General features: G+C 40.1%; 1 protein-coding gene across 1 annotated transcript in view; it reads left to right on the top strand.

Moving 5' to 3' along the window:
* Window positions 1-6,965: 6,965 nt before the first annotated feature.
* Window positions 6,966-16,071, top strand: part of VWC2 (von Willebrand factor C domain containing 2) — a 193,146-nt gene continuing 184,040 nt past the window's right edge. Inside the window, exons 1-2 of the mRNA XM_069084509.1 lie at window positions 6,966-7,599; window positions 9,273-10,077. Of these exons, the coding sequence (XP_068940610.1) occupies window positions 9,364-10,077 (714 nt within the window). The 5' untranslated portion in view covers window positions 6,966-7,599; window positions 9,273-9,363. The remainder of the gene's footprint in view (window positions 7,600-9,272; window positions 10,078-16,071) is intronic.

A 16,071-nucleotide genomic window follows, 5' to 3' on the forward strand; every position in this document is an offset into this window, starting at 1 on the left:
CCATGACATCAAGGAGGTGATGCCATGACATCAAGGAGGTGATGCCATGACATCAAGGAGGTGATGCCATGACAAGCAAGTGAATTGGATTGAAGTGAGGGAGGGCTATGCAAAGTCACCAGCTTCACTTTCTCTTCCAGAGCCATCTGGGTCCAATGACAAGACACAGATCAAGACTACTGGAGGCGGCTCCCAATTGGGGATAATAGTAATGATGAAGGCAGGAAGGTAGCAGCTAGATGGTGCAGTAGACAGAACGCTAGACTTGGAGTCAGGAAGAGCTGAGTTTAAAACTTTCCTGAGACAGTTACTGGCCGTGTGATGTTGGTCAAATTACTTAAGCTCTGTCTGCCTCAGAGTCCTCTTCTCTCACAGGGGGATAACAATAGCACCTACCTCTAAGGTTTATTATGGAGATAAAATGGCATATTCATAAAATGCTTTGTAAACTTTAAAGCATTATAAAAATGCTAGCTATTATTATTATCATGATCATTATTAGGAAACTGACTGATAGTGGAGGAATAGGATGAGAAGGAAGTGTACTTAGTAAGTAAGCTAAATTATATTACAGGAGTCATAGGTAGAAGCACCAGTATAAAGGGCCCAACTGCACTGTTGTTTAGATGACATGGGTAGGGACAGACGGATGACCCGGGTGTTCTTACTGCTTACAGGAGCTTGGGAATGGCAGGGAGGGTGCTGACAGAATGAACTGCTGAAAACCTTGTCATGTTGCCATCTGCTATTAGTTCCCATCATACTCTAGATTAAAACTGTGGTCTTCACCCTTAGCATCGAAGCTGAGTGTAGCTTCTAGACGATTATTTATAGATTCACTGTCATGTGGGCACTTGTCACCTCATATCAGCACAGCTGGTTCAAGGTGCTCTTGGGTCTCCTGGAAGGGCAAGTCTCTAGGGCCCTGGACATATATACCTTCAGGTGCCTTTCAAAGCTTATCAGCATCTTGGAAGCTGATAACAGGGACCAAATTTGATTCCTCTTTTGTATACCCCTGAATGAGGCTGAGGCAAAAGCAACATGGTAGTGTAAAAAACAAACAAACAAACCGCATCGATGTTGAAATAGAGGAGCTGAGTTCAAATTTCAGTTCTACTACTTCTTATCTACTTGACCTTGGTTTGTAACTTCTCCAAAACTTCAGTTTCTTTGTATAAATTTATGGTATTGGTTGCAATGATTACTAAGATCTCTTCAGGTCTAGATCTTACAAGTCACTTTCTCTTTTATGGGTCTCAGTTTCCTAATCTGAAAAAGAATGTTTTGGACAACACAACCTCTCCTTTGATCTGGCAATGGAAATTTCCCCATTGATAGTATTAAATAAATGTTTACAGGAAGGATGAGTCTAAGAGAGAAAGCAATTTCCTCCCAAGTCTACATTGCATAAACATGTGATCATGTTTCCTTCTTCTCCCTTTGCCTTACTTATACACTTTACTCAGTATGTTTGCTTAATGTGTATGCTCTATATGATTTTAATATATCTGTGCTAGGGATATCTGTTAGCTTTCCAACTCGTCTGCCTGTATCCATTAGAATTCATCATGGATCCAGAGCTTCAGGAGACTTCAGAGGTCATTAAGTCCAACCTCCTCATTTATAGACGAAGAAACCAAGGCCTGGGGAAATTAAAAACTTGCCCAATGTCACAAAAGTAGAAACCACTGGGAGTATGAGTTGAACCTTGGTTTAGTGAAAGTTCCCAATTTTACAAATGAGGAACTGAGATTCAGAGAAGTTTAGAGACACCCAAATTCATGTAGCTAGTAACAAAGCTGGAATTTGAACTCAGGTCTTCTTATTTCAGAGACTTTCCATTGTACCACACTGCCTCCTATAACATAAGAGCTAAATGAGGACTTTGGATGATAGTAATCTAGGAATATCTTCTATATTAGCCATCCAAAGCTCTAAGCACAGGTCCCTACAGGCAAAGAAAAAAAAAAGCATAAAGTAATTAGAATATAAACTAAACCCAAAATTCCCAACCTCAGATATACAACACTATGAGATAGGGGCCCTGGCAAGGGGATTCAAAAATTGTCCTAAAATATTAAAATCAAAATTCACTTTAATTTTAAAAATAAATATAACAAATCCTCTTTGAAAGTTTGTATCATAAAGCAGACTAAGATTGCTAAGCTAAGATAGGTCATCATTGTGCTTAAGTATAGCAAGCAGTTAGTCCAATCATTTGTATGGGAAAGACCAACTGGATAAAGAATGTTTATTGCCATATTTGACATATATTTGGATGGACAGTTTATAAAAACTTGCCTGTCACTATGTGTAGCTGGGGAAGACAGTACAAATGTTGCTGTTTGTCTTTCATTCTCGAGGAGGACCATGATATCAGGGAGGTGATGCCATGACATGTGAGTGAATTGGATTTAAGTGAGGGAGGACTGTGCAAAGTCACCAGCCTCACTCTCTCCTCCGGAGTCATCTGGGTCCACTGGCCAGCTATGGATCAGCACAACTGGAGATAGGCCAGGATGCAGTGGAGGACTTTGGCCTTTTCAATAGGGTTAGTCAAGAGGTGGGAGGTAAGCTGTATTGCTTTCAGGAAACTGTAAAGCTCCTTCAATAACATCAAATTTTCCCTAGAAACAAAGGACCATTTTTTAAATATCATGATTCTACCCGTGTTGCTACATGATGATGGCACGTGGAATACAACAGTCCCAGAAAAATTAAAAATGACCGTCAAACAGAGAGCAATGAAGAAGAAGCATGGAGCAAAGATAGCGACTCATGTTGTTGTGCTTCATAAAACCCATGAAGAACTCTGAAGAAGAAATGTGTCAAGGATGTCATAAGATAAATGATAAGAAGAGAAGATGAACTGGTCAAGTGATGAGGTTGAGGGATAGTAGAAGGATAGCCAGTCTTCCGCTGGTATCTTCATAAAGTCAAGAGAAATTTAAGAAGGCCTCTGACACACTGGGAGAACCCCAAAGGATGAATTCATGAATAAGAGTTGCAAAACTTAGGCAGACATGGATAGGTTTTAAGCTTCATTGTTGGAGGAAATATCCAAATGGACTGGGGCACAGATTCTTTTGAGAATGTGAATGGTAGTCAGTCACATATTGACCAGAATGGTTCCTACAAGTCTCACTGGTTACAATGCCTTTCACCAGCTTTGCAAACCTTAAAGGGTCATATAAATGCTAGTTATTATCATTAGGATTGGTTTTTTTGCATTCATCCACTAAGGAGACATTTAAGTGCCTACTATGTGAAGACCACTGGGTAGGGGGATACAAAGCTTAACCTCTACCCTCATGGAATTTAGAGTCTAGAAGAAAGGTCAGAGACAGACCCACATTATTATTAATTATTATTATTATTAAGCCCGGTTTAAGTTAAAGAATATTGGATATTATGAACTTTCAAATTTACCTGCATTGAAAAGTGATCAAATTCTTCCTAATCTGAGGACAGGCCCATGAAAGAATTTAGAATATTAGATTATATAATACAGAATAAAGAAATTAGATATGAGTTGGGGGAGAGTCTAATTTTGGAACATAAGGAACTTACTGGGAGCCCCAGGGTAGAGGAATCACAGAATTACTTTTAATAACCAAGAACCACTGGTGGCTAGGTGGCACAGTGAATAGAGCACCAGCCCTGGAGTCAAGAGGACCTGAGTTCAAATTCTGCCTCAGACACTTAACACAAAAACTAGCCATGTGACCTTGGGGAAGTCAGTTAACCCCATTTAACCTCCAAAAAGAAAACAAAAAAAGAATAAAAAAATAACCAAGAACCAGAAAAGAGATGTTGGATTCCAGGTGGAAGTATCTTTGTGTTGGCTTATAGGGGTGGAATGGGGTCCAATGGGATGGGGTTAGAGAGTGTATAGGATGAATATGATGCTAAAACATTCCCTGGATTCCAGGAATTCTCATTCCCTTCCTTATAAGATCCCAATTCTTTGAGGCAAGTAAGATTTCTCTTGTTTCTTCTTTCCTGCATGCCTTGGATCTAGCTTAGGACCTTGTTCATAGTAGGTAGGCACGTAATAAATAAATGCTTATCAAATTGGATGAATGGAAAAAAATGGAAAGGCCTAGTAGAGAAAGGGGAGTTAAAGATCACCTAAGGGAGACTGCTATTGATCTGCAGTTTTGCCTAGGGCTGCCCCTGGGCCTAACCTTCGAGCAGAATTTCAATGAATGGATTTCTGTTTCAGGTAACAATCTGGCTAACAGATTTCTCATACAAAAAATCATGTAGTAATAAACCCTATTATAGAGTTTATGAAATGGGTGTGCTATATGCCACTAGCATGCTTAGAAGAAATCTGAGTTGTCATAAGAGGAAAGAAAATAATAAATATGGTGTCACAATGACAAAGATATTAGAAATGACTTTCTTTTCAATTCCATTAATGAAGGCAAAAATTGCCTATTTTCTCCAAATTTCTCAGATAATTGTGGCTCTATTAGTCCAGTATTTATCTCCCAAGGCAGAAATATTTCTGAAATTGTTCCCCGGAGTTTTTCTTGTACTTCCTCCACAATGTCTTCTTTTTCCTCTCATGCTATCTCCAGTTGAATATCTTTCAGAATAAAGTATGCAGTTGAACATTTGGTATCATAATTAGTTCCTAATCTTTTTAATTCCTCACTTGCCAGTTATGATACTGACCCATATACATGACTATCCACTGTGACCACTGGGTGGATGGAGCTAAGTATTATTTATTGTATTATTATGAGATACAATCAATAAAGGGACATTATTTCCATTCTCCTAATTAGAAAATTTACAAATTTTTCTACTAAAAATATAGCCATGATGATAACTTAAATGAGCTAGTGTACATTAAGTGGTGTGTAATGCTGAAGTGCTTTGTAACTGTCATCTCATCATGACAAGGGAGGCATTGTGGGGCACTGGAAAAAGCAGCAGACCTAGAAAGTGGAGGCCCAGGCTGACTCAAGAGTAGGATGCTTAGGAGCTGTCCAATCATGAGTTCTCTTTTTCTTGTTTTCCTCAACAGTAAAATAGCAATGGCAAAACTTATACTACTTACCTATCAGAGCTACTGTGATGAAAATAATTTATAAAAGCCTATAGAAAAATGAATTTTTCCTCCATAGTTCTTTGTTTTATGATATGCTTTTCTCACAGCAATTCTGTGAAACAGGCTCTGAAATTCTCATATATCCAGTTTACCAATGAGTGAAAATGAAGCTCAGAAAGGTGAATTGACCTGTCCAGGATGTCACAGCATGGAAAAAACCAAGTCAGGAGTTGAATTGAATTACTAAGGCTCATGGCCTCAAGGTACCTTTATAGCCCTTTGCTCCTCGTATTTTACATGAGTGTTTTGTGTTTATATCATATGAATACTAAGGTGAGAAGAAGTTATTTGTAATAAAAAACTACCCTCCTGTAACTAAGCTGAACACGTGTGTTTATCAATCACCAACTATGCTAGGCACAGAGAATCCAAAGGAACACAATGAAATAGTCCCTGCCCTCAGAAAATTTACATTCTATTGAAACAAAGTAAAAGCTAACATTTATATAATACTTGAGTATTTGAAAAGCATATTGCCAATATAAACTCATTTTATAGAACAAGCCTATGGAGTATATTTTTTCCTGTTTTACAGATAAGAAAACTGAGAGTAACACAGATTATGTGATTTGCTTGTGGTCATACAACTGCTAGGTTGTTTCAAATCCAGGTCTTTCCTCTTTGCCGTAGCACCCTTGTCCTCGGCCCTCCTCTTCCTCCAGCCCTCCCACCCTCACCCACCCATACCCACTGGGCAGTGTGCTCCAGTGACTTGGCAAAGGGAGCAAAGCAAAAAGTAGTTCTGAAAAGGAGACTTGAAGATCATATAAATACATAATCTTCTACCCTATCATGAAGAAGTCAAAAGGGTGAGCCTGAACACATTTCTCAAGGAACTTCTTTTTTGTTTTCAAGAATTTCTCACTTTATTCATCTTAATAGAATCCAACTGTATAAAGTGGTGTGAATAGCACGAAGAAGCCGCAGCCACAAGGGAAAACTAGCCCGGTTTGTAATAATTTAATTTTTATGTGTGTGTGTATTTGCTGAATTGTTTATGCACAGTTGCTTCTTTCTAAGTTATGGAAGGCATGTGGCAGTCTGATTGAATGTACAACAGGTTCCAAAAACGTCTCCCAAACATATTAATGTTAGCAAACTACCCTGTTTACCAAAGTTAACAACAATAAATTAGTCTGTTACAAAAAATGTTTTGCACAGCTTCCCTAAATACAATGTCTGTGCATATCATTTGCTTTCTACAAAGTTCCAGACGCCTCCTATGAATCTATAGGAAAGGAAGGGTTGGGGGAGGGGAGATGGGAAAAGTACATGTAAAGAAATAAAAATTTAGCCTCTAACCCTAAACCCCACAAGCTTATCTAAGAAAGTCATAGGAAGTTACAGATGGATGTAATTTGATCTGTCTTTCGCATCTAAGCTAAGATGGGAGTGTTAGTGGAAAGGGAAAAGAAGTGAGGGCATTAGGGAAGGGGAAACTGAACAGGGAAACATGAGACAAAATTAAGAGGAAAGAAAGAGTAGAGGAAAACTGATTGGCAAAGGGAGAGAAAATACAAGCACCAGCAGGGATTTGGGGGTGGGGTGGGAGGGAGATTTGAGGAGCAAGAAGAGAAATGGACGCACAGACTGAGCAACAGGAGAGATGAGACAGGTGAGTTAGAGACTCAGGATAATAGTAGGAAAAGCAGAGGTTAAAATGAAAACAGAAAATGAGGGTCGGTTAAGGGCAGGCAGAGAGGAGTCATACACGTACATACCGAGAAGGGGTGATGAACGACCAAAGGAGGATGGAAAGAACGCGTGAGGGAAGACAGAGCAGGGATAAGGAGAACAGCTGGAGCGCGCGCATGTGAGGGGGAAGGAGCGACCAGTGTGGTGCAGCCAGATGTGTGGCTGCAGCCCCAGCTCCTGGGGAGAGAGGAGCGCTGGTTGCAGAAGGACTTCAGCTCCCCCTCTGGCCTCTCACTCTGACTTGGCAATCCGGGCTGGTAGCGTTTGCTCTCCGCTCTGCTCCATCCCAAGCCGCCGAGTGGCTGGACTTAGCATCTCCGAGCCCCAGGTTCTGAAGCCATCCCAGAACCAGCCCGCATCCTGCACCAGGAACAGCCGCCTGGGGGAGGGAGAGACCACCGCCCAGAGGGAGGGGCGCCCACCGCCCCACCAGACAAGGATGGGGCAGGTTGAGAGGGACCCCTTGATCTGCGTCTAGCGTTGAAGACTCCGGGGACTCTCTAATTTGAGGGAGGGGGGGTGTCTACTACGAGTTTGGGCAAGATGAAAAGCAAATAGAAAGGAAAGGAAAAAGCCTTCAGAGATGATGTCTTAGCCCAGCGGATGCTCCAAGGGCTGAGGGGGTGGATGTGCTCCCTGTGTGTTTGCTCTGCAGGTCCCTGGGGCGGCTGGTCCCCTCTCTGGCCCGAGTATGGGAGCCGAAGCTCGGTGGAAGCTGCTGCGACTTCAGCCCAGGAGCCAGCGGCGATAAAGAGAGCTACCCCGAGCTCAGAGCCCATGTATGTATGCATGTTTGTGTGTGCATGTGTGCTTGTGTGCATGTATGTATGTGTGCATGTGTGTGTGCATGTATGTCTAACCTCCCTTGGAGGGAGGAAAGGGGATGGGTACAGGAACAGGGAAAATTTTTCTGAGTTACCATTACATTGCGCTCCTCTGACTTGGTAATACGTCCACAGCCCTCCCCCGCACAGCCTGCGAGGAAACTTTGTAAATAAGGGTGGCTTCTCCCCAGAAAGACAAGCTTGGGGGGGGGGGGAGGGCAGGGATATGATAGCCTGCCTGGAAAGTGAAGGCTGAGCGAGAGCTGCCTGGCACATGTCAGGGAAGGCGCTCTGAGTTGAATGGGTTAACCAGGTGGGCATTGGTTTCTTTCCCATATCCCTTGCCAGGGAGCCCAATTTCGTCTCATTGTCGATCAAAAGTCAAAAACTTTTACAAGCCCAGGACGAAGTGTGGGGAAGAGCACACTCGTATTGTTGTCTTTGCCCTCCCCTCTCCTCTTACTTTTATTTTGTTTGTTTGTATGCCCCCCTCCCCCTTTCTTCAGAAAGGTGGGTCTAGTAATGCCTTATTAGGTGTTTTCCCTCCCCCCCCCCTCCTATCACCTAACCTTATCTTGCAAGAGATAGTAGAAACTGATTTGGTTGCTATCATCTCCCTCCAAGCTGAAGAGCCTACCGAGCCAGGTATAAAGGGAGGGCAGGGTTCAGCTATAGAGGTGGGTCGTTTTAGTATTCTTGGCATGGGCTCTTCTGACACACGAAATAGAGGTTCAGGGACTTCTTCCCAGGGTGCTGCACATTATGGAGGCCTAGTGAGTTCACTCCTCCCCCATTCCACCCCACCCATTCCACCCCACCCCCAAATCCCACAACTATGACCAGCAACCTTGTTTATTTATTATTAAGTTACTGTATTTATCAAATTATTGGAAGGGGTTCTGCTTTACATCAGCCCCTAATATGAGATTTGATTTCTCTGATTTATTCCATGCTTAAGTGTGTGGCTTTAAATCAACATCTACTGCACTGTACTCTAAAACAGATCATTTTTGAGTAGGACTGACAGGTGATAGTCATACTACTGATTTGACTTTAATGTCCATCTGACTGACAACCTCAAATTACTTTCGGTCATCTTTAGAAATTCACTTGGGGACAGGGGTTAGAGACCTGGGTTGCCTTTGCTGCTTTCACCATGCATTTTTCAAGTCGTTTCAAACCTACCGTCTAGCAAGATGCTGCTTTTTTAAAAGGAAGACTTTTCTTAGATTACAGGAAAGAGCAATGGAATCCATCCTACACACAGGCCAAAACAAGAGAAAGAGAGAGGGACAGAAAAAGAGAGAGAGAGAGAGAGAGAGAGAGAGAGAGAGAGAGAGAGAGAGAGAGGAGAGATCTATTGGCTGTTTACTCTGGACTTTGTTAGGATTTAAAGAGCCACACTTGACTGTAGGAACATTTATTTTGAAAGGCATTACAAGATGGGCTATACATTCTGCAATAAGCCAGTGCCTTATTTACTTATTTATTTTTTGTCCATGATTATCCTAATATTTAAAGCAATTAACTATATAGGCAACAGCTTGGGCTTAAAGAGCCACTGCCATCTTTTGAATGCAGAATGAAACATTTGTAGGCTGAAGTGTTTCTAATTGTTTTCTTCCCAGGGACTGTGGATTTACATAGTGATTCCCTTTGATGTTGAATGCAGAAGCTCTCCCTCCCTCCCCCCCATTCCCTTTTGGGATGCAGTAGGTGATGCCCAGTTCTACTGCAATGGCAATTGGAGCTCTCTCAAGTTCCCTCCTGGTAACATGCTGTCTAATGGTTGCCCTCTGTAGCCCGACCATACCTCTGGAAAAACTGGCCAAGACTCAGGACAAACAGGAGATTAAAACCAATCAAGAGAAGAGAGACCACGCAGCCCGGGACACTCAGAGCCAGACAGGCCCAGGGAAAATGAATGAAATCACTAGGAATGGGCGGGAGGAGGGCAGTTCCAGGGATGGGAAGAGCAAAGGAAGCCGGAATTATTCCAGCAAAGAGTCTTGGAGCAAACAGAAACAGACTTGGAATAGCCAAGGGATGAGCAGTAAGCCTGGGAATTTGCAAGCCCAAGAGCCAGGGGATGATGTTCAGGAAGAAGCCCTGACTGCAGAAGATACATCTCTCCCTGAAGCCCTGGCTACCCCTGAGCCCCCTGAAGAGTATGCCTATCCAGACTACCGAGGCAAGGGCTGTGTGGATGAGAGTGGCTTTGTTTATGCTATCGGAGAGAAGTTTACTCCTGGCCCTTCAGCCTGCCCTTGCCTTTGCACTGAGGAGGGACCACTGTGCATTCAGCCTGAGTGCCCCAGACTCCACCCTCGCTGCATTCATGTAGATACCAGCCAGTGCTGTCCTCAGTGCAAAGAGAGGAAGAACTACTGTGAGTTCCGGGGAAAGACGTACCAAACTCTGGAAGAGTTCATGGTAAGAGTTAAAAATCAGTCATGCTTGTTGTGGAATGATTTTTGGATTCTTGGATAGATTTTAAAACTCCCCCCCTTTTTAATACAAGATCTTGCTTAACCTAGTGTTTGAGTATGGTAAAAACTATCGAACAAGATTTTTTTTATTAATTTTCATAGATATTGCCATCTTTTAAAATTATCTGTTTAATATGCACTAATTCCTTTGCTAGGAAATGCCTGAATCATAATAAGGCCTTGGCATTGAATTGTAAGACATAAACATTTGGGTAGAATTGCTATCAGATTTTCCATCTTAATCTACTGCTTTTCATTTAAAATTATTACTGTTTAAATGCATTACCCCTTTCTAAGATAAGGTAATTTACAGTGCTATTTGGGATACTTTCTTCAACTAATAGCCAATTTTGGGACAAAATCCACGAAAATAAAATCTATCCCCCATTGTGGGTTTAGGCTACACAAGCAGTGTTTATAGGATAATAATAGCTCACAGTTATATAGAACTTTAGGGTTTGCAAAGTATTTTACATAGTGAATCTCATTTGATCCTTCCAACAACTCTGTAAAGTTAGTGTTTTTCATTATCCCTAATTTGCCAATGAGGAGATTGAGGCTTAAAGGGGTTAAGTAACTTGCCAATGGTAACTTAGCTAGTAACTATCTGAGGCAGCATTTGAACCCAGATCTTTCTGATTCCACCACCAGAACATTGCCCAGTAAACCAGACTGCCCCAGAGATTAAAAAGAAATAAAACAAACAAAATGGATTGGCTTCTAGTTAGAGAGCTGGTGTCAATAACCATTTGCCAGAGCGATTTGAGTGATTCAGAATAATTATTTTTAGATGGGCTTAAAAAAAGAGACAAGGATACTTGAAAGATATTTTTTTGCCTAATTTGATATATTATGTTATTATCTATAGTGAAGATAAGCAGGAGGTGTGTTATGTAGTCTGAATTGCTGCTTGGGAAATTGGATTGTGCTAAATTATGTGCACATTTAGTTCTTAAGAAAATCGACAAGCCCTCTGTATTGACTACCTGGTTGACCAGTATGTGGATGGGTATTACTCTATTTCCCATGGTCTGGATAATGCACATTAGCAGCTAACCTACTTTTCAACTTTCTTAGCACCAGCGGCAATGGAGGAAACAAAATTCTAGGAACCTAAAGGTAGGCACAAGCAATTACACTGACTTAACCTGGCTTAATGGCTGCTGCTTATTATAGAATGGCTCTGCTGGTGGGGCACAGAGTCAGCAGCACCACAGACCAGCCAGAACAAGACTGTAGTGAGAGATGCTGGTCATGTATATCACAGATGCCTGAAGTAGCTAGACACTGCAAAAACATTTGGGTATGAAACTTCGAAGAAAAAGTAGACTATGTATAACATAAGTGTTTGGGAGCAGCTAGGTTGTACAGTGGATAGAGCTTTGGGGCTGGAATCAAGAAGACCTGAGTTCAAATCAGCTTCAGATTCTTACTAGCTTTGTGATCCTAGGCAAGTCACTTAACCCTGTTTGCCTCAGTTTCCTCATCTGTAAAATGAGCTAGAGAAGGAAATGGTAATCCTCTCTAGTATCTTTGCCAAGAAAACCCCAAATGGGGTCACAAAGAATCAGATGACTGAAGTGCTTGAACAATTTAAGTGTGTCTACTATAGGCATCTATGTGGGCATATTATCCAAAAGATCTTGATCCTTAGGTTTGTCCAAGAAATGTTGCAAACTAGGCCAAATAGTATTTTTAATAAGCATAAATTCCTTCCTCTATCTAATCTTTATGCAGGTTCATAAATAGTTATGATCAAAAAGGGATTTTGATTAACAAAACAATATTTGTAAAGCACTTAGTACAGTGATTGGCACATAGTTAACGGTTGGCAGCTGGGTGGCCAAGTGGATAGAGTGTCTTGCCAGGAATCAGGAAGACCTGAGTTTGAATCTGACCTCAGAAACTTACTAGCTTTGTGATTGCAGGCAAGTCACTTAACCTTGTTTGCCTCAGTTTCCTCATCTGTAAAAAGAGCTAGAGAAGGAAATGGTAAACCACTCTAGTATCTTTGCCAAGAAATCCCAGGGTCACAAAGAGTCAGACACAACTGAAAAAGCCTAAATAACAACAGCATACAAGTGTTAGTAATACTGACAATAATAATAATAAAGCTAAGCACATTACAATTCTTATTTCATTTGACACTCCCCAATCCCTGGGAAGTAGGTGATATTATTATCCCCATTTTACAGATGAGGAAATTAAGGCAGAGGTTAAGTGATGTACCCAAAACCATATGGCTATTAAACATCTGAGGCTGAATTTGAATTCAGGTCTTCTTGAGTGCAGGGCACAATGCATTTACATGTGTGTCAGGAATATTAATAATAATTAGCAAGATTGACATAGTGCTTTAAAGTTTGCAATGGGGCTTTCCATGTATTATGTCATTTGAGCTTTACAACATCCCTATGAGGTGGGCATCACTGGTAATATTCTAATTTTACAGATAGAGAACCTGAGGCTCAGTAAGGTCACACAGTTAATGTCAGAGGCAGGATTTGAAACCAGATCATATTGGCTCCATGACCATCAATCTATGTAATGACACACTTTATATAGTCATTGTCTACCATTCTCTATAATATTTCCATGAATTAAATTAAGGCAGTCTTATCCAAAGAAATGGCTGAGTAACAAAACTATTAGGTCATCTGTCTTAAAATAAATAACAACAAAAAGGGGAGAAAAGAATGGCTAGCTCAGTGTCGCTAATATATTGTCAAGCTCAAGGAACCATAATTAAGACCTTTGGTGTATATATTATTGAATGAAAGGGTACAACTTAACAATGTTATTTTCTTTGTCTGAAAACTGGTAGAATTTATTTTTTCCCAACCACTCAGAGTATATACATACACACATATATATACATCTAAACGTATATGGAGAACATCTCTCTATCCTCTACTCCCAGACTATATACATGTGTATATGTTTATTTACATTTTATATGTGTATGGAAAGAATATTGCTATACTCTCTACTCCCAGACTATATATATATATATATAGTATATATATATGTATATGTATATATATATACTTATGTGTTTATGTTTATTTACATTTATATGTGTGGAGTGGGGGAGGAAGGGGAAAGAGAGAGAGAGAATATATCAAAGTAGGAGACAGGTTATAGAGCTTTCAAGTGGCAGTGGGAACAGAAATTTAGATAACAGGCAAATATATTTTAAAGGTAATTGACTGGATGGAAGATATAGGCAAGAAGAAAGTTAAAAGTAGCAATATGGTTCTGTATGTAAGGGAATGCCATTGACAAAATTATGGAAAGTAGGAGGAAAAGCAAGTTTAGGGGAAGGACAACAGATTCATTTTTGGATGTGTTTTGTGTAAGAGGGAAGTGGGACATCCTGATAGATTTCTCAGTAAGCAATTGGAAATGTACATTTGAAACTAAAAGAAATGGGACCAAAGATTTGTAGTGCAAATGGACCTTAGCAGTCATAAAGCCCAAGCTCTGCTCACCTCGTCTCATTTTAGAGATGAGAAAACTGAGACGCAGAAAGGATAAATGATTTGTCCAGGGTCACATAGGTAGTAAGTAAATCTGAAGCAGGATTTGAACCCAAGTCTTTCAAATCCCTAATCCAGCAAGCAATCTATCCACTAAACTATGCTGCCTACTACATGAGGATTATACTTCTCTTTGAATTCTAGTAATACAATCCATTTCTATTTAATCAACTACCTCAGACTTATATGTCACTTTCTTGAATTTTCACTTTTATCTTTTTACATTCCATTGGATGAGACTTGTATTATCACACAGAACTATATATTATTTATATATTTATGCATGTAGGCATATATATGTCTGTATGTATAGAAATACCTTAAGTATAATATGTGTGTATATGTATACATGCATACGTGCATAGTATTTAATGTATCTGGTATTTAAAGCCTTCAAAAACATTTACCCCAATCTCTTTTTGCAACCTAATCTTACATTGCTCCTTTTCATCCACTTTATGTTTAACCAAACTCATTACTGACTCTTCCCTACATTTGATTGTCCATTTCTACCCTCCAGGCATTTGCTTGAAATGGACTCTCTTTTCATCTTTACTTCTCAGAATCCTTCTTTTCCTTCAAGGCTCAGTTCAGATGAACTTAGTTTAGCTCAATTCCCTATGAAACCTTCCCTGTTTTCTCCAATGTTTAGTGCTCTCTCCTCAAATTGATTTCTGTTTACTTCTCTTTGTATGTTTGGTAACCCCTCATTAAAATGTGATTTCCTCAATGTCAGGGTCTGTTAGAGTTTAGTCTTTGTAGTGCTAGCACTCTAGGGATAGAGTCTGCACCTGAGAATAGGTTGGAGTAGGTTGGAGAACCCCAAGGGAGGAAATTCCTTCTACTAATGCCAGTCAACAGATACTCTGAAACTTACAGCCTTAGAGAGTTGCCTCTAAGATTAAGTGATGTTGCCAGCCTCATGCAACCAGTATGTCCGAAGCAGGGCTTCAAACTTGGTCCTTCTGACACTGAGGTTTCTTTTTTGATCCACTCTGCCCACATCACCTCTCACAACATGGCAGCCAGTATCAAAATGTTCATTTAGTTGAATTGGAATATTTCATATTGCTGCCATGTTAATATTCCTTGTGTACAGGTCTCATTTCAAAACCTTTTAAGAGGTTGGAGCTGCTGAACAATTTTTTTTAATGCTACTGTCTAACAAAAAAAATCCAGATTCTTAAATTGGCATTCAAGGCCCAATCTACCTTTTGAGTCTAATCTCAATCTAATTGCCTTCATATATTCAGCTCTAGTCAAAGAGAGAACTTGCTCCTATTCATATACATTCATGCTTTTTTTGTTGTTGTTTCTTTCCCTTTGCTCATGCTTTTCTTTGTCTGGAATAGCCTCCCCCACTCTACTCCTTATTTTAATCTATTGAAATCTTACCTATTGGTCAAGTTTCAGCTCAAATGTCACCTTTTCCGTGAAGCTTTCCTTTATTCCACTGATTGGTAATTGTTCTTCCCTTAAATATTCTTTTGTTTGTACTTTGGCATTTATCCTAGTCTCTTTTGCAGTGTGGTTATATGTATTTGTGTTGCCTCCAACTTCAATCACCATACACCTTATATTATAAACCCTCTGAGGCAAAGATTGTTCAATTACTCATCATGGTATCTACCCATAATGAGCATTTAATATGCTGTTCTGTGCATAGAAGGTATTCAATATTTTTTTTCACTAGAACTGAAGTAGGGGATGCATTAAATATCATTGTCTGGCTCTACAGGGAATACATTATGACTCAAAATATACTCAAATCTGTTCAAGTAAGGGCCTTTGAATGGGTATTTTGTGTGAAAATTTCTTGGGCCTCTGGAAATAAAGATACCACATAAAAATGAAAGCATACATATGTTGGAACTTTGCTAAGAATCCTCTTTGTTATAAAATTTAGAAAGCAGGTCTACATTGGGCCAAATGGAGTCTGCTATTTAGAAATTAAAAGAAGTTCATTATAAGGTGATCATTTATTATATAGGTCATAGTTACACTATTTTAGTAAGAGTCCACAATGCTTTAATGAATGGGAGGAATTTCATTAAGACATGGGTTGAGGGTGTGGCTAGGTGGCACAATGAATAGAGCCCTAGAGTCAGGAGGACCTGAGTTCAAATCCGACCTCAGACACTTAACACAAAAACTAGCCATGTGACCTTGGGTAAGTCAGTTAACCCCAACTGCCCTCCAAAAAGAAAAAAAAAAAGACATGGGTTGAACTATATAATCTCTAATTTCCCTTCCAACTCTTTGTTTCTGTAAACTATATATATTTTAACAGTGGCATGTAACTCCAAAAGGATGAGTCTTTAAGGGTTAGATTTAATTCATGCAATTTTTGAAACTTGTTTCTCAGATTATACAAGTAAGCAGTCAGCTGCAAACAAGGT

Source organism: Petaurus breviceps, unplaced genomic scaffold (genome assembly GCF_028583685.1).
Source record: "Petaurus breviceps papuanus isolate PSGF00001 unplaced genomic scaffold, PetGlider_PUasm1.0 174, whole genome shotgun sequence".
Taxonomy (NCBI): Eukaryota; Metazoa; Chordata; class Mammalia; order Diprotodontia; family Petauridae; genus Petaurus; species Petaurus breviceps.